General features: G+C 40.0%; 2 protein-coding genes across 2 annotated transcripts; both read right to left on the bottom strand.

The window, feature by feature from the left end:
- Positions 1 to 3,210: 3,210 nt before the first annotated feature.
- On the bottom strand, positions 3,211 to 8,527 carry LOC147316087 (alpha-2A adrenergic receptor-like). Its single transcript, XM_086259281.1, has 2 exons — positions 8,036 to 8,527; positions 3,211 to 7,843 (listed from the first exon to the last, which is right to left on the bottom strand). Exons 1-2 carry the CDS (start codon positions 8,123 to 8,125, stop codon positions 6,929 to 6,931), a joined length of 1,005 nt encoding a protein of 334 aa, XP_086115407.1. The 5' UTR covers positions 8,126 to 8,527; the 3' UTR covers positions 3,211 to 6,928.
- A 14,065-nt stretch (positions 8,528 to 22,592) lies between these two features.
- Positions 22,593 to 24,308, bottom strand: LOC147316088 (uncharacterized). Its single transcript, XM_086259282.1, has 2 exons — positions 24,225 to 24,308; positions 22,593 to 23,902 (listed from the first exon to the last, which is right to left on the bottom strand). The coding sequence occupies exon 2, from the start codon at positions 23,478 to 23,480 to the stop codon at positions 22,644 to 22,646; it is 837 nt and encodes a 278-aa protein (XP_086115408.1). The 5' UTR covers positions 23,481 to 23,902; positions 24,225 to 24,308; the 3' UTR covers positions 22,593 to 22,643.
- Positions 24,309 to 25,024: the final 716 nt, after the last annotated feature.

Genomic DNA, 25,024 nt, shown 5'->3' on the forward strand with positions numbered 1-25,024 from the left:
TGCTTACTCGTTTGTACAGTTTTTCTTTCAACCAAGAACTGAATAACAACATGCTGTTTGGGAACAGCTAGACATATATTATACTGTATTGTTCACAATTTCTTCAACCGGCTAGTCCAAATCTGTAATCTCAAATTTGGGACTTGCAAATACAATTATGTTTGTGGACATGGAAATTAGTTTGGCTCATTATTCTTCCTAAATTGCATTACTGTGGGGGCTTATTATTATGGGTAGTGTACTGCTTCCTCGCAGGCAAAGGTTTACACAGTTTACCACATCATTTTAAAACACGGATAAAATACTTTGTTAAAAAATGTTACCAAACAGTTGATATCTTATGAGAAATGAAGTTTGCAAAAGCATGCAGTGAGTGGTGCTTCAGTTTGTGGTGCTCGTGATGTTCCACCTTTTATCTTTTTAACATTTAGCTCTACTAGATGTAGATGTCAGCTAAAAGTACAGAAAAATATCTCAAACCTCAAACTCAGTTCAAACATATTTCCAAATTAAAGTGCATAAATTGGATTTATCAGCTAATGTGTACAGACAGATATAAGGAATATTCACAAAAGAGCCGAGGAAGGAAGTCCCAATTTTGGGTATTCGATTAAACCAGAAATTTGTATCTGGAAACCTATCACTAATCTGTGTAGATAATCTGCCATTTCTATCAGACGGACTGCTTTCCGGGTAGAAGAAAGCCAAATTCCTGTTTGCATTAACTAGACTGCAAATGTATTAATAAATTGTGGTATAAGAAAACCTATCACTAGTGCATGAACAATAATACCTGGTGGCACAAAAACAGGGAACACATCGTTCCACTCAGGTTGCAAGCCAATAGACAGTCTCTACACAACTGTTTATTGTAGACGTACCTGTGAGATCCACTGTTGCCATCAAGGAGAGCAGCTATCAACACTGCAGGCCACAGACACTGTATTAGACTCTAAGGCTGTACAAGCCAAAGCAACGTTTTCAGAGACTAAAGAGACCTGAAAATGTGAGACACTGTACTTCATATAAATAAATAAATAAATAAATGTGTGTTCATTTTTTTCTAATTTTGCCATGTAAACTATCCAAACAGTTTTCTGTAATCAATACTTTGCATTGCAAACATTTATAAACATTAATAAAACTATTGCATCTAATATAGATAGCATATTATGTTATCCTTTAATTGAAAAAAAACAACAACAACAACAAAACAGACAAGCTTTTTCATTGAGTTAGCCATGCATGCTTTTTACAGACTGAAACTATAATTTTCTTTATCCATTCGTATCAGATTTGCACTTACAAATATCCCATTATAAATCTTAGGCTGTAGCCAAATACCTACATTACGCACAGCATTTAGCTAGCTACTTAGTTAGCATAAGAGTTCAGCTGCGTCTAACACCACTCTAACTGTTTTTTGTTTGTTATTTTGTATATATATATTAAAAATTCCCAAACATACTTCAACACAATGCCTTACCTTTTCTGGAATCTAAGAGATATTTAGTGTACAGTCTAGATTTTTCCAAGCTTGAGAAATGAGAATGAAACTCATCTCAATATCCTCAGGAGTTACTCTGGGACCAGTAGACTAGCTCATTTGATTCCACGTCACATGGTATTAACAAATTACTGCAGTGGTAATAACTTACTACAAATGTGTTGTTATGCAGCAGTCAAAGTAAAGCAATGATGTTCTTTTTAGACAGATTAAAGCAGCTCTTCATAACTGGACGAGGCATGGACCACTCCAACATCCTGTTGAAGAGATTCATTATTTTTCATATAAATGTTACATTTTGAAAAAAGCATCTGGAAAAACATTTCAGCTAATTGGAATTAAATTTTGCTTTATTCTTGCTTTATCTTTAAAATATTTTTAGTAAATGACATTAATATTTAACTGGATTTAACTTGGACCTAATCTTCAAATATTACGTGAGATCCTTGGCAATTATTTTTATTGTCTGATATTGCCATCATTCTGTCTGCATGTTGTCATGTTTTTATTTCACAATTAGATACTGTAATTTACACTAAATTACTTACTTAGACAAAACAATTAGGTGCACCCGCTCAATGGCTCTTTATCTAGGTAGCAAATAATGCAACTCTTAAACTTAAACCAAGCATCAGGATGGGGAAGAAGGGTGATTTAAGTGACACTGAACAGAGAAAGTTGCAAGACGGCTGAGCTGAGTGTTTCAGAAACAGGTTGATCTCCTGGGATTTTCCAACACAACCATCTCTAAGGGTCACAGAGAATTGTCTGAAAGAGAAAATTCCCAGTGAGCTTTAGTTTTCTGAGTGAAAATGCCTTGTCAGTGACACCAAAGAATATCTGCGTATTGTTTGTGACAATGTCCATCACTTTATGACCACAGTGCATTCATTTTCTAATGACTGCTTCCAACAGGATAATGCATCATGTCACAATGCTCATATCATCTTAGACTGGTTTCCTGAACATGACAATTTGTTTACACTGCTCAAATGGCCTCCACTGTCACCAGATCTCCAAAAGAGTGGCTTTAGGATGTGGCGGAAATTATGTGGGAAATTTGTAGCATGGATGTCCAGTTAGCAAATTTGTAGCAACTGCCCAATGCTCTAATTTCAAAATTAACTCAAATATTCTGAGGAATCTTTACAACACCTTGCTGAATCTGTGCCACAATGATTTAAGGCAAAAAGGGGCTCCAGTCAAGTACTGGTAAGATGTAAGTAATAAAGTGGCCAGTTTGCTTCGTCGTCTTAGAGCCTTTTAAAAAGAGATGAGGTAGAGACTGAGACTTTGCCTATAAAGCCACACATCTATCCACCTTGTTATGCCAGTGTATTGGTGTATGGTAACTGGAAGCATATTCAGAGATTAATTGTTGGGTGTCTGAGTGATGAGGACAGAAATTATTGCAAGCTTGATCGGGAGTTGGTGTTTGCATAGTTCACTTATATGTTTGTGGGTGTGTTTGATGACATCATCCGGGAGCATATGATGGTGCTGGCGGAAGACAAGGATTGAATACAATCAATACTACAGACAGGACAAGATGCCTCAGGAAGAATTATGATGTCCGGAGTAGGAAATTTGCAAGAGCTACACTCGGTATCAATGAAGGTGTGCTGCAGACGGTGATGGCACTTTCCCAGCAGGCAGAGCAGCTTGACTTGACAAAAAGAATCAAACTTGTTTTCAGACTCAGACTTTTATTAAATTATTTCTCATTTATGAGGTCACAAATTTGTCAGAACAATAGGACCTAAAAAGCTCACTCTTTCACCTTTTCCATCAATTTGCCCTTCTTATCCTCTCTCACACACACGCACTCATACCCAAAGAGTTCCTTCAGAGTGTACTTTCAAGCACATGTTGTTCATAAAATAAAATAAGTTGCTCTTTATTATCCAAGAAAGACAAAGAGTTGACCCAAAAAATGTGACTCATTTACAAACTGCTGTATAACTACAGTTCTACTCATCATATTGTGTTGGCAGTAAGTGTTCACCTATACTCTGCTTTTAGCATTTATGCAGAGATAAATGCTAACATAGGGGCCACTTCTTGAGCCTGGTTCTATTGAAGGTTTCGTCCTGTTAAAGAGCACTTCCCACTGTCGCCAAATCATTTGCTCATAGGGGGTCACATGATTGTTGGGGTTTTCTCTGTTTTATTTGTGTTGTTGTAAAATATAAATGACCTTGAGATAACTGTTGTTGTTTTTTGGCGCAGTATAAATAAAACTGAATTGAATTGAATAGATAAATGTTAAAAGCAGGACTGCTTTCATATTTCTCATTCAAGTAGCACTTGCATAAGGTATCTTTTGTGTAACTACAATCTAACCATCAGGTACTGTGAAATAAACTCGCATTAACTGAATTTGCTGATGGTTTTGATGAATAATTAAGCAGGGATTTTCTGCTGCAGCTCAATACAAACAGGAGGTAAATATGATTAAAGTAAAGCATGAATTAGTAAAGACTGTGCTGGCCGACCTAAAGAATGAACTTTGATTTGTTGCCATATTTGAAATATTTATTCAACTTCACATTATCCATGCACTTTGGCTGTCTTTATTCCTCGTTGAGGTCCTCTTTTCCCTGGGGTTTTCTTCTGGAGATCAAAAATAGTCTCTAATTACACCAGTCTTGGAAAACAGAAAACACTGGGCTGCAAAGCTATTGCAGAAACGTCCATATTTTTGATTTTCCTCCTACTATGTTGGGTTATCATTTTATAATTTCTCGCAAAGAAAAATGCAGCCATCTTCTGCATAATTAGACAGCTAGAAATATTATGCTTAAAAATATTAAACACATTCAGAAAACTAGGGACTGAAATATTTATTTTGGATGCAATGTGAGCACAGTGAGATCATGAGGCAAATTAAACAGGAGGCTCCTGCTGCTTACATCCCAGAGAATCTAATTTGATTGTCTTGCATCCTTATCAATTCAGGGGGGAGGAAGTATTATATGCCCCAGTGTGCATGATGCATTGTGCTCAAACCATAATGAATGACCCAACATTCAATTAAAAACACTCTATTCATCACCAGCTATGATTTAAACTTGTTAGTGTGACCTTGATGTTTCTCTGACTCTGTGCAATCCTGCCTTGGCAGTCCTTGTTTATCCAAGATGCACACTTTTCTCAGTGCTCTTTAATTGTCTCCAAGTTAGACCCCTTTGAGATACATGGCCAGCAGCTTTAAAGAGCACTTATTGAGTTATAAGTGGGGAGAAATTAGAATAAAATGATGGAAGCTGAGCAGAGAGCTGCGTGAAAGTTGTAAGAACTTTCGCCAGAAGCAGCTTATAAAGGATGTCAGATGCATAAATCGCGGTGCTCTGTGGCCTGTAGAGAGGGAAATAAATCATTCTCTCTGCAGACCGTGCAAGTGGTCTTCTGTGTGCATACACTGAGATTAGCTAATGTAAGTGCTTATTTATCTAACCAACCGTCAGTCCCACAGCACGTTGAAAAAACATCCAGATATATTTGACGCAGTCAACATTTGTCTGTATTTTTGTGATTTACATATAACTCTTGTTATACTTCACGACTTCTACTTTTGCATTAATCTTTTGGCCTAGTAATGTTATGGGCCTCTTGGCATTTAATTTCTCTGTTGCTTGGTGAGTGTGTTAAAAATGTAATTTATGCATCCTGCTGCTCAAGCATAGCAGCAGACTCCAGGAGAATTGTTATTTTAATTAAAGGATGAATTCAGACGGCAATCACTGCAGTTTCATCGTTCAAACCATACTGATGTGCAGCAGTAGAAATATTTGTTTTGAATACTTTATAGTACTAAATAGTTTTTTATGTTTATTTGTATTACTAATACAAGCAGATACCTGTCAAAATGTTTCAAAAGATAATCTATTCTTATTAGGGCTGTTATAGCAGACCCTTTAGAAATTATGATTTATATCGAATAAACCCTCATTACCACAAAGCTTCCATTACAGTGTATTTTTTTTTTATTCCTTTTGACAAATTGTTCGTGGGAACATTCGACAGTCAGGTCGATAGTTTGCCATTCCTAATGGATGCTGTATTTTAAGACTCTGAGACATGGCTGAACCCACACATGTGTACCACAGGAATCTCAAAACACCAGAGTCCCAAAGAACAAGCCATGGGAATCACTCTGTTGTATGAGAGGTGGCTGGGGGTGGAAATGTTTGCTAAGTTAAAACAATTATGGATGGCTTATTTACTTTATGTCAGGTTCACAGGCTGATAGTGGCTTGGAATTAGAACTATAAATAAAGGTTTTACTGTTCTGAAAAGTGTGGTTAAATAGCGACAAGACAATGAATGGTGATAACACACCAAGTAGGATAACAACGCATTGATAAGCATGTGTGGATATTAACTTCACAGTGTTTGCAGGAGCCAATCATATTTCTATTGCTCCATGACTTCTGTTTGACTCAGGGGAAGGATTTAATGATATCCTGATATGAAGGACTATAATTCACAATGAACTGAATTAGATATTGTTTTGCCACCCGTACCTCCAAGGCATCATTTTCTCTTCATATAATTGTCTTGTTCATGCATTTGTTGTTTGAGAATAGTTGGTGCTGTGGGGATAGCGTCCTTTGGGTGCAACTTGTTATTATGACTTCCTGCTATTGATTGCACTATACAAAGTATGCATTTTTTTATTGGCAATATTGTAGCATTTACAGTTATCTACATTTCTTAAATGTGTTTATGTTTTTAATTCAATTGGCATAGACAGAGAAGCTTATGTGCATCGATGTGGCATTCCTTCAGCCTGCTGTGAGCGCATCACTAAGGTTCAAACATAATACTTATATGCTTATTTAGACTCCTTTGACATTCTTGTGGATTTACAGTAATGTATAATTTTCACTAGTAATCATTTTCTTCAGCTACTCCATGAACAGTCACGTTGATGAAGCCGTGGCATGTTTATTGTGGTAACGTCTAAGCCAAATGTCTGCCTTTGTATTACCAACATGGACAATTTTGCATATGTTGAGCAGACTCTGTTGCAATATGCTTCTGCTGTCTTCTACAAGCTATTAACTTTGAAGCTAAAAACAAACACAGGATATCAGTTTAAATACTGTATACCAGCATACACACGTAGAAAATGTGCATCATCAACACTGATACAACTTCACAATATCAAAGCTTTAACTCACAGGTTGTCCAAATATAATACGAGCTGTGTAGCAAATGCACATCATGGATTTAAGTATGATTTAATATCGCAAAAACTAACACTTAGTATCAATAAAACATTAATATATAACAGAAAAAATGCCCTTTTCTTTTTCAAATATTCAATATTGTCTAATATTTTCAAAGGTTACAATTACAGATAAATGTATGACCAAACGCCCTTTAGTGTTCGAAATGAATGCATAAAAGTATTTATTACACTCTTCTGTCCCTTTTACAAAGGATCTTTTTAAAAGATTTCCTGAAGTCATTATTGAATACAGTGTATATGACGGGGTTTAGTGAGCTATTGCAGTAACCTAACCAGAAGAACATTTTGAACAGGGTCTCTGGCACACAGCACTTGTCACACACAGCGGTGAGCGTGTACGTGAAAAAAAAGGGGAACCAGCAGAGAACAAACACTCCCATGACTACAGCCAGAACAAATGTAAAGCGCCTCTCTCTGTACTGCCTTCCTTTCCAACTTCTCCCTCTCTCGTGGGACTCCGGCTGTGGTTTTGAAGTGCTTTCTCCGGGATTCACCTGAGTCACTTTTGCTGTTTTCATAGCCTTCTTCTTTGTAAGTGAACATAGGATTGTTTCATTCCCATCGGAAGAGGAGGGTTCTTCCTCCACATCAAGCTCATTAGCCTCTTTACCGTCTTCTCCTCTCACCTCCCTCTGTTCTCTGTCTTTTCTCTCCAGCGTGTCCAAACCGAACTTTGGGTCTTCTGAGTTCCCATTGTGTCTTTGCCTTTCTCCAGGTGGGGCTCTTGTTCTTTTCTTGGCAATCTGGTAGATTCTAACATACACCGTAATCATAATGACACAGGGTACAAAGAAGGAGGCACAACTGGAGAATATGATGTACCATTTCTCACCATTAATGTCACATTCAAGACTGTCTGTTTTGTCCTTTTTCGCTGTGATAAGCGGAGGAAATGAAATGAGAGCTGCCAGTATCCAAACTAAGCAGACTTTGCCTTTAATCCTGAGTGGTGTCCTTCTCAGGTTATACTCAATGGCTTGTGTGACAGACCAGTATCTGTCCAGGCTTATTGCACACAGATGAACAATGGATGATGTGCAGAAAAGAACATCCAAAGCCAGGTAGATTCCACACCATACCTTCCCAAAGAACCAATAACCCATTAGTTCATTCGCTAAAGAGAATGGCATCACTAAAGTGGCAACCAGGATGTCTGCACATGCTAGAGAGACTAAAAATAAGTTCTGAGGTGCTCTCAGGACACGGCTTGTCATCACAGCAATTACTACCATGACATTACCAAACAGTGTTAGCAGGATAAGGATACCCACCAGGATTGTTAGAGGCACAGAGGTCTGCACAGTATAAGGATTCCTCCCAGGCAAAGTCACATTTCCACTGTTGAAGATAAAACAACCCATCAGAGTGAGCTGTGGTGTCGATGGTATGGTCTGAACGGGGCTCTGTCAGGAGGCTTGGAAGCTGTGCTCCAGCAGTTGCATCCATTCAAGAACACGGCACAGAGTTGAGGCTTTTCATTTTGTTCACTGGAAGAGTTTCCTTCAAAGATATCTATTCTTCTTTTCTCTTTGTCAATTAAAAAATAGAGACCAAAAAAAGCAAGAATTGGGTTTTTTTTTTTAATATAAACTAAAAAGACAAACAAGCAGTAAAAGAAATAAAGGGAACCTATTTATTCCCTGTTTTTCACATAAGATAGTTTGAAGAGTACTAAAAAAAAATCTTTATCCACTAACCTTCAAGAATAAAAGCTTCTGCTAAATCCCCTGGAAGGTTTTGTAAAACAGACTTATATTGCAGGCAGATCTTTTCGTCTAGTGCTGCTGAAGAGGAGCTCATCTTTTATATAGGCTTATCTGACGCTGGGGATCTGTGATGCTGGAATGGGCGGGGCTCATCTCACACTGGACATTTAACAAGAGATTGGGGGTTGTTCTAAGACCATGAAACCACTGGCTGATCGTGACAATAATAATATTGTTGATTTATAGAAACAATATATGTAGTCTATTAAATTAAATTAGAATGGATTAAAAGTACACACTGGGTTTTTCATTTCTGTTCCATGAACAGATGGTGAGATGTTTTAAAGGAAAAATATCTGGATTGTTAGAGACGATTAAAGCTGCTTATAGAATCTTTTTTTTTTCCTTTTTCAAATATATAATGACAAGATATCAAAATCAGAGTGAATGAGCTGAGGAAAAAAGCTTAAATGCTTAACCTTTTGTAACTTTCTTCTAATAGCACTACATTTTCAAGCCCAGTCTAATAAATTATTAAACCTATGTGTACCAGGTAGGATACACTGATGTGATGATTATGTTCAGGTTTTACCCACTACCTGTATGCACTACTTTACTAAGTCACAAGCATGCTCACCAAGCTGCATTACTTGTTTCACTTTTAGTTCGCTATGTTTTTCGAAAACAAAAGTGCACACAAACCCAAGGTAATTCATGGCATTAGATTGGATTAAACAGCTTCAATAGTTAAATGTCAAAAAGCAGGTTTGTCAGCTGTTACAGGAAAAATGTTTCTATGTTTCTTTACCTTCTTTTAAATGTGCAAGCATGCCCTTTTGTCTATGGTTAGATTAGTTTAGAATTATCTTTTTAGACTTTCTCAGCAAAGACATACTGTTTTGGGACATATTGTTTTAGATTGTTTTATCTCTCACAGCCTTCTCCCAGCTCTCTGCTGACGAGACTAGCGCCACATATGGAGTTGTTTATTTTATTTGTTTTGTATTTTCTTATCCTGTTCTCACTGTCTTTCCTATAAAAATTACCAAGCCACTGTGCATGGTGTGAGTTGTTCTTAGCAGCTCACCCGTGTACACGTTTGATAAAGAAAGTAACTTTGTCTCATTGTGTCTTTATTTCTCCTGGGTCTTTTACAGAGTTTTCCCCCAACATCAGCTAAATTCTTTATCCTGTGATATGGATAAGTCTTGAGCCATCACTCACTTCCTGATGTTTTGCTTGGGAAATAGATGCAGACATTTAATGAAACATGTAGCTATAAATGAAAATAAAACATTAAAGGAAAAACAGATAAATTAAAGAGCATGAAAATCAATATTTGGTATGACCACTTTTGCTCTTCAACACAAAATAAACTTTCTCCAAATTTTCTTCTTTAAGCAGTCTTCAAGATTAGCTCGTCAGGCTTTCAGGAAGACATTTAAAATGTGTTTGAATGTTGAGGGGTGTTGTGGAAGTTTTTCCATTTAAATAAAGCCTGCAGACAAGCGGTGAGTGGTAGCTAACATTCTTTAATCAACACAAAGAATAGAAAACCAAGCTTGGTGGAGAGCCTGCATCATCGCGGGGCAGACGGTCAGCCACTGCTCTCTCCTTCTTCAGGAACAAAAGGCAGTACACAGCTGTTTCACACCTTAAGGTTCACACTCCCTTGCTACCTCCCACAGTCCACAGGGGACAAAAGACTCTTCCCGTGGAGTTGTCTGCTTCCCCCAACTTCCTTACCAGACCCCCACTCCCTGTCTAACTGCACGAGTGTGAGACATGCTAAATTTCAGTGGCACCAAGGCATTATACAATAAAAATAATGTGATTAACACATAAATAAACGAAATTCGTATACAATCCCACCCTTTGATTCTTAAATCAAACCTTAAGAATCACATTAATAACAGAATTTCTTTCCTGACATTCTGTATATCACATCAACATTATTGTACACTTAAAGGAGTTTCACACTGTGTATCCTCACTTCACTGTTCTCTCACCACCCTTTGGTCATCTTTAATCATGCTCACAATCTAAGCTCTCACATGCAAATGGAAACAACAATGATACAGAGGAAAGGCCCTCTCCAGAATATCAAAGTATGCATGGCAGAGTGAAACAGCATTTTGTTGTCAGTCATTCCCCAGTCACGGTCATGGCTCCTGGTGTCTGTGCCATTTACAGAGTCCTAATTCCAACCCTGATCTTCCTCTGCGCATCTGTATGCACACTTTCTCACAGTGACCTCTGCATTGCAAGCAATACAAGGTCATGAATAACACACTGCTGATAAATTCACAAAGACACAGAAAGTGGCATTTAAAAGGTTAAGTCGGCATGGCCCAGAGTTCCTAGGATTTACCAAGGATGTTGCTGTCACAGTTCTGCTCCTGTGAAAAAGAAACATACATACATACATCCACCCTATTGTCACTGTCTGGGTGGAGGTGCAATCTTGCACATTGGTGTCAAGTCAGTCAAGCTTTTGTCAGTCCAGTCAGTTCCCCTTTTTTTCTTTTAATTGCTGATAGCAGAACCTCTCATGTCACATTAAGTTTCTAGTGCCAGCAATATGATGCCATTTCAAAAAAAAGAAAAAGAAGAATTTAGACTGGATTACCTCGCTGAACCTTTTGTGTCCCAAATGAGTGGCTTTTTCCAGAGCCCATTTAATGTGGAGAAGCTCACTTGCAATCGTTTCCCGACGAAGTGTTGTGTAGCGCTTTCAATTCCAATCGTACAGGCCTGCTCTCCTCTTTGCAGTGCTCCAGACACTTTTCAATTCTCCACGCAAGGCAGTCGTTTTTTCTTCCCAGTTTCCTAAACCCAAATTTCAGTTTCCCACACTAAAACAGCCTTCCTCCATGCATCCTCCTGCCCCACTATGGACTCCTCTCCCCACTCATTGTCAGACCAGTGGCAGTCAGTTCTCTTCCAGCTTTGTCCTGTGTTTTCCACTGTCTCATCTTGCCATTTTGCTCCAAAAGTGTCAAATGTCACACTCAGAAAGTCTTCTCAAAGGTCCCTTCACGCACAGTGAAGTTGCAGCTAATTGGAAACGCATATCTCCATCCATCCATCCATCCATCCATCCATGATGGTTTTTATCTCCATGCTGATGCTGTTTTGCACAACTGCTGCTGGTAGACCTCTCACTGCTCAGGATACTGCCATCTCTTGGCCTGCTGTGAGCTCTTTATATCCATGTCGTTGTTCTGGAACTGCACTTCTTGTCTTCAGGGAGAGATTCTTGGAGCTTGTTTTCTCAGGGTGACAAACGCATGGAAGTTAAGCTGTTAAACAATTCAACCAAAACTCAGCCTGAGTGTTTCTAACGGTGTTAACCTATAATTTTCTTCCAACTGCTGCACATGGAAAATTGATCCAGGTCTGCTCTTCACCTGCAAGTGACACACTGAGAGACATTTTGATCATTCTTATCACTGCTTAAAACAACACATCTCCTCTCTCTGGTTTTGAACTCTTTCTTAAAAACCCAGAATGGAAAGGCTCTAATGTACAGTCACAATTTTTGATACTGACCAGATAAATTTGAGTTTAAATTAAATTTAGAGTAAAATGATAATATAATAATTATAATATATTTTCCACAACATTTTTAGGAGATCGTGCTTTGTGTCTTTTTTTTAGCAATTCAATTAGAATAAAAATGAGAATAAAACGACCCTCGTAGTATGTGGCAGGGACTAAACACAATCACAGACTTTAGAGGGAAAACCAGCATACCGCAAACCACGGCCTCTCTGTGTGAGGATCTAAACGTATTCTACGCTAGATTCGACACAGCGAACACCATGAGACCGGACAGCGTGCACACCGTGGATGACGTCAGTGCGCACACTGTGTCTGAGGAGGATGTGCGGAAGTGCTTCAGGAAGGTGAACGTACGCAAAGCTACTGGTCCGGACGGGATTCCCGGCCGCGTCCTCAAGTCATGCGCGGCTCAGCTGGCTGGAGTGTTTACGCACATCTTCAACCTTTCCCTCTCTCTGTCTGTAGTCCCAGCCTGCTTCAAAATGGCCACCATCGTCCCTGTACCCAAATCCTCCACCATCTCCTCATTGAACGACTGGCGACCTGTAGCCCTGACCCCCATCGTGAGCAAATGCTTCGAGAAGCTGGTCAGGGACTTCGTTTGCTCTGCACTACCTGACTCACTGGACCCTCTACAATTTGCATATCGCCACAACAGGTCCACTGATGATGCCATAGCCCTGACACTACATACTACCCTCTCACCCTGGAGAAGAGAGACACGTATGTGAGAATGCTCTTTGTAGATTACAGCTCAGCATTCAATACCATCGTTCCCTCGAAGCTGGACAGGAAACTGCAGGATCTAGGACTGAGCAGCTCCCTCTGCAGCTGGATCCTTAGCTTCCTGTCTGACAGACGCCAAGTGGTCAGACTGGGCAGCATCACCTCATCCCCCATCACACTGAACACTGGTGCTCCACAGGGGTGTGTACTGAGCCCTGTCCTGTACTCACTCTACACCTACGACTGTATGGCCACTAACAACTCCAACATCATTGTGAAGTTTGCGGACGACACTACAGTGGTGGGTCTTATCACCAAAGGGGATGAGATGGCCTACAGGGAGGAGGTCAGCGCCCTGACCCACTGGTGTCAAGACAACCATCTCACCCTCAACGCCGCAAAGACAAGTAGACTTGAGGGGGTAGGGACAAATAAGTAAATACTTCAGCCTACTCCTTTTCAAACAAATAATGTAATGATATTTTGTAATGATTGTGAAGGCACATGTTTGAAATAAAAATGAACTGAACTGAACTGAACAAAGGAGTTGATAGGGGACTTCCGGAGGTGCAGAGAAGTACACACCCCCATTACCATCAACGGCGCTGCTGTGGACAGAGTGAGCAGTTTCCGGTTCCTTTGTGTACATCTGGCTGAGGATCTTACATGGTCAGGACACATAAACAAAACAGTGAAGAAGGCGCAACAGTGCTCCAGAGAGTAGTGCGGTGCTCTGAACGGATAATTGGAGATGAGCTTCCCTCCCTCCAGGACATCTACAGGAAGCGGTGCCTGAGGAAAGTGGGGAGGATCATCAAGGACTCCAGTCACCCCAGCCATAAACAGTTCAGACTACTTCCATTGGGAAGGAGGTTCTGCAGCATCCGGTCCCGAACCAGCAGACTGAGAGACAGCTTTTTCCATCAGGCCATCAGACTGCTGACACACGTAGATATACATATACACATTTAGTAATGCATACACTCTTATAATGTACATATATGTAACACCCCTCCCACGTTCTATTGAGAGGGGCCCTGGGTTCCTGTTGTTACTTTCCTATTGATACTCCCTTTTTAATGCTTATGGTATTAAATATGCACTTCACTCCACTTTAGTGAATGCTTAATTAACAACACAAAAGAAAATAAGTAAAATCAATAAAGTTTGTTAAACAATGGTAAGGTATCTACCTCAACAGAAACAAAATAATCAACTAATATTGTGGGCCCACACGCACTCTCACCAAACACACACACACACCTCAAGTGCTACAGTCTTTCTGCTAGCAAACCCCTCGTTGCAGTCGTGGCTCGGGTGTGTCACTACCCGATCCGTACCGGAAACCCGATCGGTACCCCGCATGCGCAAATCTTACGTCACTTCCTCTCTTTGCGACATTCAATATATTTGAATGATGCGGTTAGCGCCCAGTTAGCTCCTAGCATTTCTCAACAGCTCTGCCTTCTTTTCGACTGCCCGGGACATTTAAACAATGGATAATCCGTATACAAAGAAATTCATGCTTTTCTCCTCAACAGAGAGCGTCCCCCGATTGAGCAACAGCGCCGTAAAATAAGAAGAATGGCGCCTAATTACAGAGTTAATAATGCAGACTTTGTAATATCTCACGTGTAGATTCATCAGCCAGATTAAGTGTTTACTGACAGTGATAGCGCACATCATCATCACTATTCCAACAATCCTCTCCTCACAGACAAGCATAAACACACTCGACTATCGCTAAATCAGATTTAACACACGTTTGTAATGACGATAATTCAGTTTATAATAGGGTTTATTCGCTCGGTCAGCAGGTGGCGGTATCCTCGTACACTGGGGAGTAAACTGCCATTAAACGAACAGATTGCTTAAGATGGCGGCGCGCACAGACGCAGCGGCCCGGAGCTCCTACACTTTTGCACTTTTGGTGGTACTGTGTATTATTTCACACAGTCTGGGGTTACTTCAATACAACAGAGATGATCTACTACAACTAAGCCGTGGAGATCTTCAACTAACATCCGAGTATCTCATCCCCCCGGAGATCGTTAAGCAACCCCCGGGGCTACCCGCAACAGCAAGCCGCAGGAGGAGACGTTGCGATCGGAGGCAGAAGAGAGGCAAGCGGGGAGGCCTGTGGGCACGGCTAAAGACTAGTCCGTTTAAACCACCACTCCCGATCATATTCCTCTCCAACGCCCGTTCAATCCGTTACAAACTGGATGAAATACGACTGCAGATCGCCACTCGACGGACTTTTAATAACTGTTCGTGCATGATTTTCACTGAAACCTGGCTGGACAGCGCCATTCCCGATGCGGCTATCGATCTAGCAGGCCGCACCGCCTATCGAGCCGACAGGTCTGCGGACTCGGGTAAGAAGACTGGCGGGGGGCTGTGCATCTATATTAACAACCTTTGGTGCACGAACGTCACGGTAACGGAAAGACTGTGCAGTACAGAGGTAGAACTGTTGGTGTTAAAGTGCCGTCCATTCTATCTCCCTCGGGAATTTTCTGCCGTTTACATCTGCGCTGTTTACATTCCACCAGATGCTAATGCTAAGCTAGCGTTAGCACAATTGAGCAGCAGCATCAATAACAGCCTGGTAGCACACCCGGACAGTGTCTTTATTGCGGCTGGGGATTTTAACCACGCGGACCTGAAATCTGTACTTCACAATTTCCACCGTAATGTGAAGTGTGCTACCAGAGGAGATAGAACGTTGGACCAGGTGTACACCAACATGGCGAATGCGTACAGAGCCCAGGCTTATCCCCACCTGGGTCTGTCAGACCATCTCTCCCTTCTGCTACACCCAATATACACACAAAAGATCAAGAGCACTGGGATTACAACCAAAACCGTGAGAACATGGCCGCAGGATGCTATTCCGATGCTTCAGGACTGTTTCCACTGCACAGACTGGGATGTATTCAAGGTGCAGGACACTGACAATCGTGTCGCATTGGACAGTTACACCTCCACTGTCTTGGACTACATCTGTTTCTGTGTGGACAATGTAACAACTTGGAAACGATTCCGTGTGTTCCCTAATAATCCACCCTGGATGACACACGGAGTTCAACAACTTATTCGAACAAGGAACAACGCTTTCAAATCCGGGGACCAGGAGGCATACAGTGCTGCCAGGGCCAACCTGAGAAGAGGCATCAAGACTGCCAAGCAGCAGCACAGGAGGCGTATCGAGGCCAGGTTTGAGAACAACACAAACCCAAGGCAGGTCTGGGAGGGCATCAGGGCTATCACGGACTACAAAAGAAGAACACCATCACCCTCAGCCGACAGTTCTACTCTGGCTGAGGATCTAAATCTCTTTTATGCCCGTTTTGATAGGGAGAACACCGACCCTGTCCTGTCCCCTCTCCCCTCAACCGACCCTGCTCCGGTCCTGAGCACTCATGAGCTGAGGCGTGTGTTCCGGAGCATTAACACCAGGAAGGCGGCCGGGCCGGATGGAGTGCTGGGCCGGGTGCTAAAAGACTGTGCTGCGGACCTGGCGGACGTCTTCACCTCTATATATAACACCTCGCTGTCCTGTTCACTGGTACCATCCTGTTTCAAAGCAGCAACCATCGTTCCCATCCCAAAACAGTCAAATGTCACATGTCTGAACGATTTCAGACCTGTGGCACTCACCCCCATTCCCGCCAAATGCCTGGAGAGACTGGTCATTAAACACATCAGAGCTGCTTTTCCACCATCCCTGGACTCGCACCAGTTTGCATACAGGGAGAACCGGTCAACCGAGGATGCGATCGCCACAGTGCTGCACACATTACTGAAGCACTTGGAACACAGGAACACCTATGCACGGCTCCTCTTTGTAGACTACAGCTCGGCTTTTAATACCATCCGGCCATACAAACTCCGTCCCAAACTCCACCAACTGGGACTTAACTCCTCTCTGTGCAACTGGATTGTGGACTTCCTCACTAACCGTAGACAGAGTGTCAGAGTGGGTAAGAACACCTCTTCCACCCTTGTGGTCAACACCGGTGCCCCTCAGGGGTGTGTTCTGAGCCCTCTGCTATACACTCTCTTCACCCATGACTGTATTTCCTCCTGCGCGTCCAATCTCATTGTTAAGTTTGCAGATGACACCACAGTGCTCGGACTTATATCCAACAATGATGAGACAAACTATAGGACAGAGGTGCAACAACTAGAGTCATGGTGCCACGACAATAACTTGGTCTTAAACACCAAAAAGACCAAGGAGATCATTGTAGATTTCCGGAAGAGGGGTCATAACAACCATCTGCCTCTCTTCATTGGCAGTGAGGCGGTGGAGAGGGTGAGCAGTTTTAAATTCTTGGGGGTAATTGTGACCGAGGACCTGTCCTGGGGCAACCATATCACCTCAGTTGTACGGAAGGCCCAACAGCGCCTCTACTACCTGAGGAGACTGCGGAGCGCACACATTCCCAGATCTCTGATGTTGAACTTCTACAACTGTGCCATCAGCAGCGTTCTGACGTATGGATTTCTAGTGTGGTTCCCCAGCTGCACCAAGGCCGATCAGCAAGCACTCCAGCGGGTGGTGAAAGAAGCTGGCAGAATTATTGGAACAAGTCTGCCAGAGATCAGTAATATCTTCCCCACTCGCTGTCTGAGGAGGGTGCACAGTATCCTGCGGGACCAACATCACCCTGCGCGCCACCTTTTCCATCTGCTGCCCTCAGGGAGAAGGTACAGGTCTATACAGGCCAGAACATCCAGACTGGCCAACAGCCTGTATCCACAGGCTGTGAGGCTCCTGAACTCTCTGCCCCCCTCTCACGGACAATAACCATATCCAACTTCTTAATAGCAATGAACTGGTCTGCATTGGTGCATCATATCTTTATTCTCTTCCCCCTCCTGCCCCCCCCCCCCCCTTTCTTAAATAGATAACTATCATATCTGATATCATATCTCACAGTACAATAATATTGAATGGGTTGCATTGTTGTATTTTGTCATGTTTCTCAGGTCTTTGTCTGAATTTCTACGAACATTATTGCTAAGGATTGTCTTATTGCATTGGAGTCACACTGGGTTAAATATGTACACTTGGGTTTTAAGGGGTATTTATTATTTTCTTCTTTTTTTGGGGTTGTATGGAAGCCCCAAACGCAATTTCATTGTTCTTGACAATGACAATAAATAAATAAATACTAAATACAGAAGAAGAAGAAAACATCTGCACATGCGCGGTACGGATCGGGTAGACCCGATTTGTACGGTCAGACTTTACACATGCGCAGTAAGGATCGGAGAGTCCTGATCCGTAACTTTATTTTTATTTTTCGTTTTTGTCTACATTGTACTGAAATGCTTCATTATTGCAAACATTTTAAGATATACTTGTTATTCTTAACATCTTAACAGATACTCTGACCCATAACTATCGTAAAACGCTACGACCGGAAGTAGAGACCTTTCGCGCATGCGGGGTACCGATCGGGTTTCCGGTACGGATCGGGTAGTGACAGGGTGCGTTTGGACCTAAAACAATATGGTCGCTTCACTTGTTTTTTGTTTTTTTTTGTTTGTTTTGTTTTTTCATACTTTAATTAAATTTATGCACATATTACAATCTCTCATTGGGAGACAACATTAGTGCAACAACATCTTGAAAAGGTTGAATAAGAAACCAAACGGAAAAAAAAAAAAAAAAACAAAAAAAAAAACAAAAACACATATATACATATACATAAATATATGAAGGCCATTTTTATGACATATAACAGTTTCCTTTCTGCGAACACTTTAACATACATGTGGCTTACTTAGTACACCAAAAACACAATCATTAAAAGGATAGAGATTGAGTCCCATTGTCGCATATCAAAGCAGCCTCTTTACATGAATCCCTCAGTAATTCTAAAGATGACAAAAAAGATTTTAATTCAATTTTCAATACAGTTAGGGAAGGTCTTTTACTTTGCCATTTGCATTTGTGTATGTGGTATTTGCCCATAATTATCACCACCTTGTGTAGCATGGACAGTTCCTTAGATGGATCACCATTATTATATAAAACTTGTGTTAGAGTCAGTGGGGTCATCCCCTCTATTCTTATACTCGACCAGTCTACTAGATCTTGCCAAAAGTCAGTTGTTACTGAGCAGGAAAAAAACAAATGATCAATACTTTCCACCTTTTGTGAACAAAATCCACATGGCTCTACCTCAAACCCAAACCTTTTTTTAAGCATTTCAGCTGCTGGGTAATATCCATTAATTATTTTAAATTGCATTTCTTTGACTTTGGGGGGGATAGGCCATTTTAAAAAGTGCGTATATTTGTTCGTTATTTTAATATTACTCCCTTTTAGTTTTGTGTTACTGTTAAAGTCGTGAAATAATTTGTTTTTAAATATCTTGTTCATGGTTTTATTATTACAGTTTTTATCCGTCAAAAGAATCTGGTTTAGATGTAAAGAAGGTAGACTAATTTGTGCCTTAGAGTAATACAAATAACCTTGAATCAAACTCAACAGAGGTAAGGGGATTGCCTTACAAACCTTGTCATATTCTCTAAGGGAACACTGAATGTTAAACTTAGCCTTAAAAACACCCACTGAGAGAAACTGACCCCTTTCATCAAGTAAGTCTGTTATGAAGATTATGTTTTTTTCAAACCACTCTTTAATAAACAATGACTTCTTATTAATTGTAATTGTTCTGTTATTCCACAAGGTGGAGCAATGTGGTGAAAAGTTATGGGCAAACACCATCTTCCAATAAGACAAGACCTGCTTATGATATTCTGACAGTTTCACAGGCAACTTCAATATATCAAAATCACATTTCAGGAGAAAATCCAACCCTCCCACCTTTTTGAAAATATTTTTTGGGATATGGAACCATATGGAGTCAGGTTTCAAGAGGAAGGCTTTTATCCAGTTTATTTTAAATACTCCAACCATTGATTGAAAATCAGTTGACTTTATACCACCTTTAGCGTAATCTTTGACAAGTTGTGATTTTTTAATGTAATGTGTTTTATTGCGCCAAATGAATTGATAGATTATAGAGTTAATCTTTTTAATACTTTTCGGGGTAATGTATAGTGAGTATGCTGGATAAACCATCTTTGAGACGCCCTCTGATTTGGATAATAGATTGCGTCCAAAAATTGTAATATCTCTCGTCAACCAATGATTTAGTGTTTTGGACATGCCATCAATTTTGTCTTTCAGGTTTTTTGATTCTCTAGTGTTGATGTCTTTGTCTAAATAGATGCCTAGATACTTAACTTCATTTTTCACTGGAATCGTCCTCATGCTATTTTCCAAACAATCATAAAGTGGCAAAAGTTCACACTTCTTTAGGTTCAGACACAAGCCTGAAGCTTTAGAAAAAATTGAAATGACATTCAATGCTTTCTCGAGTATTGATTTATCCTTTAAAAATATTACTGTGTCGTCTGCAAACTGACTTATTTTCAGTTCAATATCAAAAATGTTTATTCCTTCGATGTCTGAATGGTTCACAATGAGGTAAGCCATTAATTGAGTGCAAAGAATAAATAATTTTGGAGAAATTGGGCAACCCTGTCGAATTCCACAGAATATGTCTATCCTAGATGTTATGCCTGGATTGAGCGAAACATAACTATAAATTTGCTTGTAGAACAGTTTGATCACTTTGCAAAATTTGTTTCCAAATCCAAAAAGTTCTAAAGATCTAGATCAAAAATTATGGTCTATTGAATCAAATGCTTTAAAAAAGTCAATAAATAGTATTAAACTTTCTGAATTAATAAAGGATCGATAGTCAATCATATCTAATATTAATCTTATGTTATTATGAATCTGCCTTCCTTTGATAAACGCTGATTGGCACTCATCAATCAATTTGGTTAAGACGCTTTTAAGCCTATTTGCATATACTAAGGCTAATAATTTGTAGTCGTTACATAAAAGTGTTATGGGTCTCCAATTGTCTAGCATTTGTAAATCTTTGTTTGGTTTGGGTAATAAGGTTATTAATCCTGTTTTCATTGTTGGGGATAGTTCTTCATTTTTTAAACAATCCAAAAAGCCATTAAATAACAAATCTTTAATGTCTTGCCAAAAGGTTTTATAAAATTCAATCGTTAAACCATCAATTCCAGGCGATTTTCCATTTTTCATTTGTTTTAGAGCTGTATCTAATTCGGATATTTTCAAATCTTCTTCTAACCATGTTTTATCATCCTCTTCCAATTTTTTAACCTGATCTTTAATCATATCAAAAAAGATATCTGCATTTTCTTTTTCAGTTCTTGATTTATACAGATTACTATAGAACATGTTAATTTCCTCACTTATTTTGTTTGGTTCCTCAATTATAGTACCATCCTTACTCAATTTAGTTATTTTTTTCTTTGTTTGTCTACGCTTCTCTAGACTATAGAAATAAGATGAATTTTTTTCTCCATGTTCAATCCACTTGGCTCTAGACCTTACATATGCTCCTTTAGCTTTAATCAAGTACACCTCATCTAGCTTATTTTGTAAAGATTGTAAGCGTTCTGACTCTTCCGCAGTCATACAGGGTTTACCACATAATAAATGAATTTGTTCAATTAGATTTTTCTGTTCACATACGCGTAGGGCAGACACTTTCTTTCCCGTTTCTATAGCTAATTGTTTCACACTATATTTAAACCATTCCCATTTACTGACATTAGTCATGCTCATATTGTTAATTTCTGATTTAAGTTCTTTAACTTGTTTACAGAAGTCTTCGTTTTGTAATAAACTATTGTTAAATTTCCATATGTTGTCAGATCATTGTTGTTTACGTAGAGATAATAAGAGACTTATCAGACAATGATCAGTAAGTGGGGTTGACTGGGTCTCACATTTCGTAACATATGATGATACTGTTTGGGAGACAAGCCAATAATCTAATCTTGAACATACGTTTTTATTTGATGGACTAAACCAAGTATATTTCTTCGTATTTGGGTTTGTCATCCTCCAATAATCGATCATATTGGTTGTCGTACATAAGTCACAAATAATGCTTTCGTGTTCTGGTTGATTTCCTCTTTGTGGTTGTCTGTCAAGCCATGAGTTAGGAGCCAGGTTAAAATCGCCTCCAATTATCACCTGGGTAGAACCATATGTAGTACTCCACTTTGCAATTAATTTACTTAAGTTAGACATCATATTTCTATTTAGCGACCTGTTATTGTATCCATACACGTTAATAAGAATAATTTTCTGTTCACAGACTTCTACCAACACCATGATCCAATGCCCCATTCCGTCGCTTTTATGATCAATAACTCTCCCTGCAAATTTGTTGAATAAGATCATTACTCCTGCTGAGTGAGTAGTACCATGTGAATAAAGAATACTATCTCCCCATTGATGTTTCCAAAATGTTTCCTCTTCCTTACCAGAATGTGTTTCTTGTAAAAACAAAATGTTTGCCTTAATTTCCTTGCAGAATAAAAACATGGCCTTACGTTTGACATTGTTTTTTAAGCCTCGAACATTTAAGGAACTTAATAGAACAGCCATCTATAAGATAAACAAAAAACAAAAACAAAAAACGCAAGAACAAAATACAAAACAAGAACAGTAACGGCTTCCTTGGCACTTACTAGAAGAAAAAAAAGTGCTTGAAGCGGGAATAAGCCTAGTGTCCTACCTATGTAATCATAACAGTACTCCGACCCTATCACAGTACTACCCCTTTCTATATGCGGCAATTTAGCTCTGTATAGCTCACATTTAACTACGACTTTGCTTTTTGACCCTCTCCTATTTTTTATTTGTGTATTTTTAACAGATATGTATATATAAACATATATATACACACACATACATACCCACATTTTATGGTTAACTTGTAGTGACTTCTTCAAGTGCATCTCACAGATCGATCCTTTTACCGTCTATTATTGCATAACCCTCCTTTAGGAATGCTCTTTTGCCGTTGTTTCGAGCTTCCTGCACCTTGGGCCACAGCTTGATCCGAGCTTCACGGTCTTCTTTGGAGAAGTCTTCTTTAAATTTTATGTTCAGTTCTTTGCAGACCCTGGCCTCTTTGGATTTCCTCCATACTTCATCCCTTGCCGTCCTCATGCTGAACTGTATGGTGATTGGTCTTGGCACCTTGTTGCTCACTGCATTGTCTTTCTTCCCCAGTCGGTGTACTGTATCAACCATGAGCTGCAGTTTTTCCACTGATACAGGAACCACTCTTGTTAGAATGCCGATCACTGTTTCACGTGTATTCTCGTTGTCCTTCTCTGTCAGACCCAAAATTCTGAGGTCCCATCTTCTGCGGTAACGTGCACTCTCCCGACAGCTCTCCTTTAATTCTTTGTTTTCCTTCATCAGCAACTCCACCTTCGTCGTCAGCTTGTCAATTTCCTCTCTGTTTTTGTGGGTCGCCTGTGTATTTACTTCAATGCGTTGTTCGAAGGCTTCCAACTTCTTTTCAAGCGAATCAAACCTTTCCTCGCATCTCTTTGTGAAGCCAAGTAAAACTTCATATACATTCTCGATGCTCACCTGCTTCTCAGTTATTTTGCTTTTCATTTTTTTGGGATTGGGACTTGGTAACGGAGTGTGGTCACCTATGGGTCTTCCGATCTCTTTCTGAAGTTCCATCTCTTCTATATCTTCATCCTCACATGCTTCCCGCATAGCAGCAAGGTTGTAATCATGGTCGGAGAGGCTACCTGTTAGCTTGGGGTTAGCCATTTTTATCGCTCTAAGTTTATCTTTGTGTCTGCCTGAAGGTCTGTCAAAGTAACTTCCAGGGGGTTTCGCTTGCGTTCTACTTCCTTTGGAGTAACAGTTTGTCAGTAAAGTATTTTACAGGACATCAAAATCACGTTTCTTAATCAGACCCGCAGATTGTACAACCGCTTATTCCGCCATCTTTCTCTCCCCGGTCGCTTCACTTGTTGCCAAGCAGTAAAAATAAAAAGCACGTGCAAACAGTACTCACACCTCCAGGCAGTTCAAGGGGATAGCGGGGAAACTGTGTCACGGCTACCAGCAGGCCGCGGCAGCAGCACTCACAGTCGTCCTTTCCACGTGCTCCCACGTGAACACATAACTTCAGCACACCAGCAGAAGGGACCTCTCTGACACGCCAGCAAGACGTCCGTCTCCTCCTACTGAATCACACAACCCCGCTAAATGCCAGTTCACATGCGATAACATTCAATCTTAGCATTAGCTTAATAAATAAAAACAGAGCAAGTCAAGTCAACTTTATTTGTCAATTCTGCCACATGTACAGGACATACAGAGAATAGAAATTTCGTTACTCTCAAACCCTAGATGAGCAGAACAAGAGCTTAGCGAATATGCTAGGCTACGCTAGCGGCTATGTTAGCAGTTGTGCTAGTGGCTGTGTTAGCGGCTAGTCGCGGTTAGCAGTTAGCCCGTTTTACACAATAACATTGGGTTCAAGTGTCAGACAAAATTCACATTTACCTCACAGTAGGGTACAACAGTTCTCGACTCCAGTTAACTATCCGTCAACCCGAAAATACGTCGGTCGCCCTTCTATGAACTCTGCGTTCAGTTTTTTTTTTATAAACTTTATTTAACAAACAGATGAAGTATACAAAACAACAGAACATGAACACACAAAACCAGGGGTAAAAGAAAAAGGTAACAATTATAAGAATACACGCAAAAATTCACATACATAAATTGTTTTGAGAGCCTTTTTTTTGGTGGAGTCTGATATTGAATGTATGTACATTTCCACATCCTTAAAATAATGACAGAAATATGGTGTTTTGTTAAACTCCGCGTTCACTCGACACTGTTCAGCTCTCGTCTCTCTCGCTTCCTGCAGAGTGCACAAGGCTCCCCACTTACTTCCACCCCTCTATCTGAGACTACTTCAGGGTTCACTGGAGCTGTAGTACATATCAATACCATATCAAAAATAATGACATAAACCTCAAAATACAAATAAAAAGGTTGTGCATTTAACTAACACACATCACATACTTTGCAGGCATTTGTATACATTCTTGAACACATTAAACATTTGCAATTAACTATCAATATTAATGAACAAATTTAAATAATGAGCTACTTATATAGCCAGGGCTACATATATTTATTCATATTACTCTCAGATTTGGCCATTCTTATATTTCGATTGTTCTTATGTTATTGTGTTTTTGCACACCTCTGTTGCTGGTGAAGCTCGCACACAAGAATTTCACTCACATGTACTGTACCAGTGTACCTCCACATGTGCTGTGACAATAAAAGTG

This window comes from Aulonocara sp. 'chitande type north' Nkhata Bay, linkage group LG13 (assembly GCF_057382095.1).
Source record: "Aulonocara sp. 'chitande type north' Nkhata Bay isolate Kocher_YH1m ecotype deep benthic linkage group LG13, A_spYH_male_GT1.1, whole genome shotgun sequence".
Taxonomy (NCBI): Eukaryota; Metazoa; Chordata; class Actinopteri; order Cichliformes; family Cichlidae; genus Aulonocara; species Aulonocara sp. 'chitande type north' Nkhata Bay.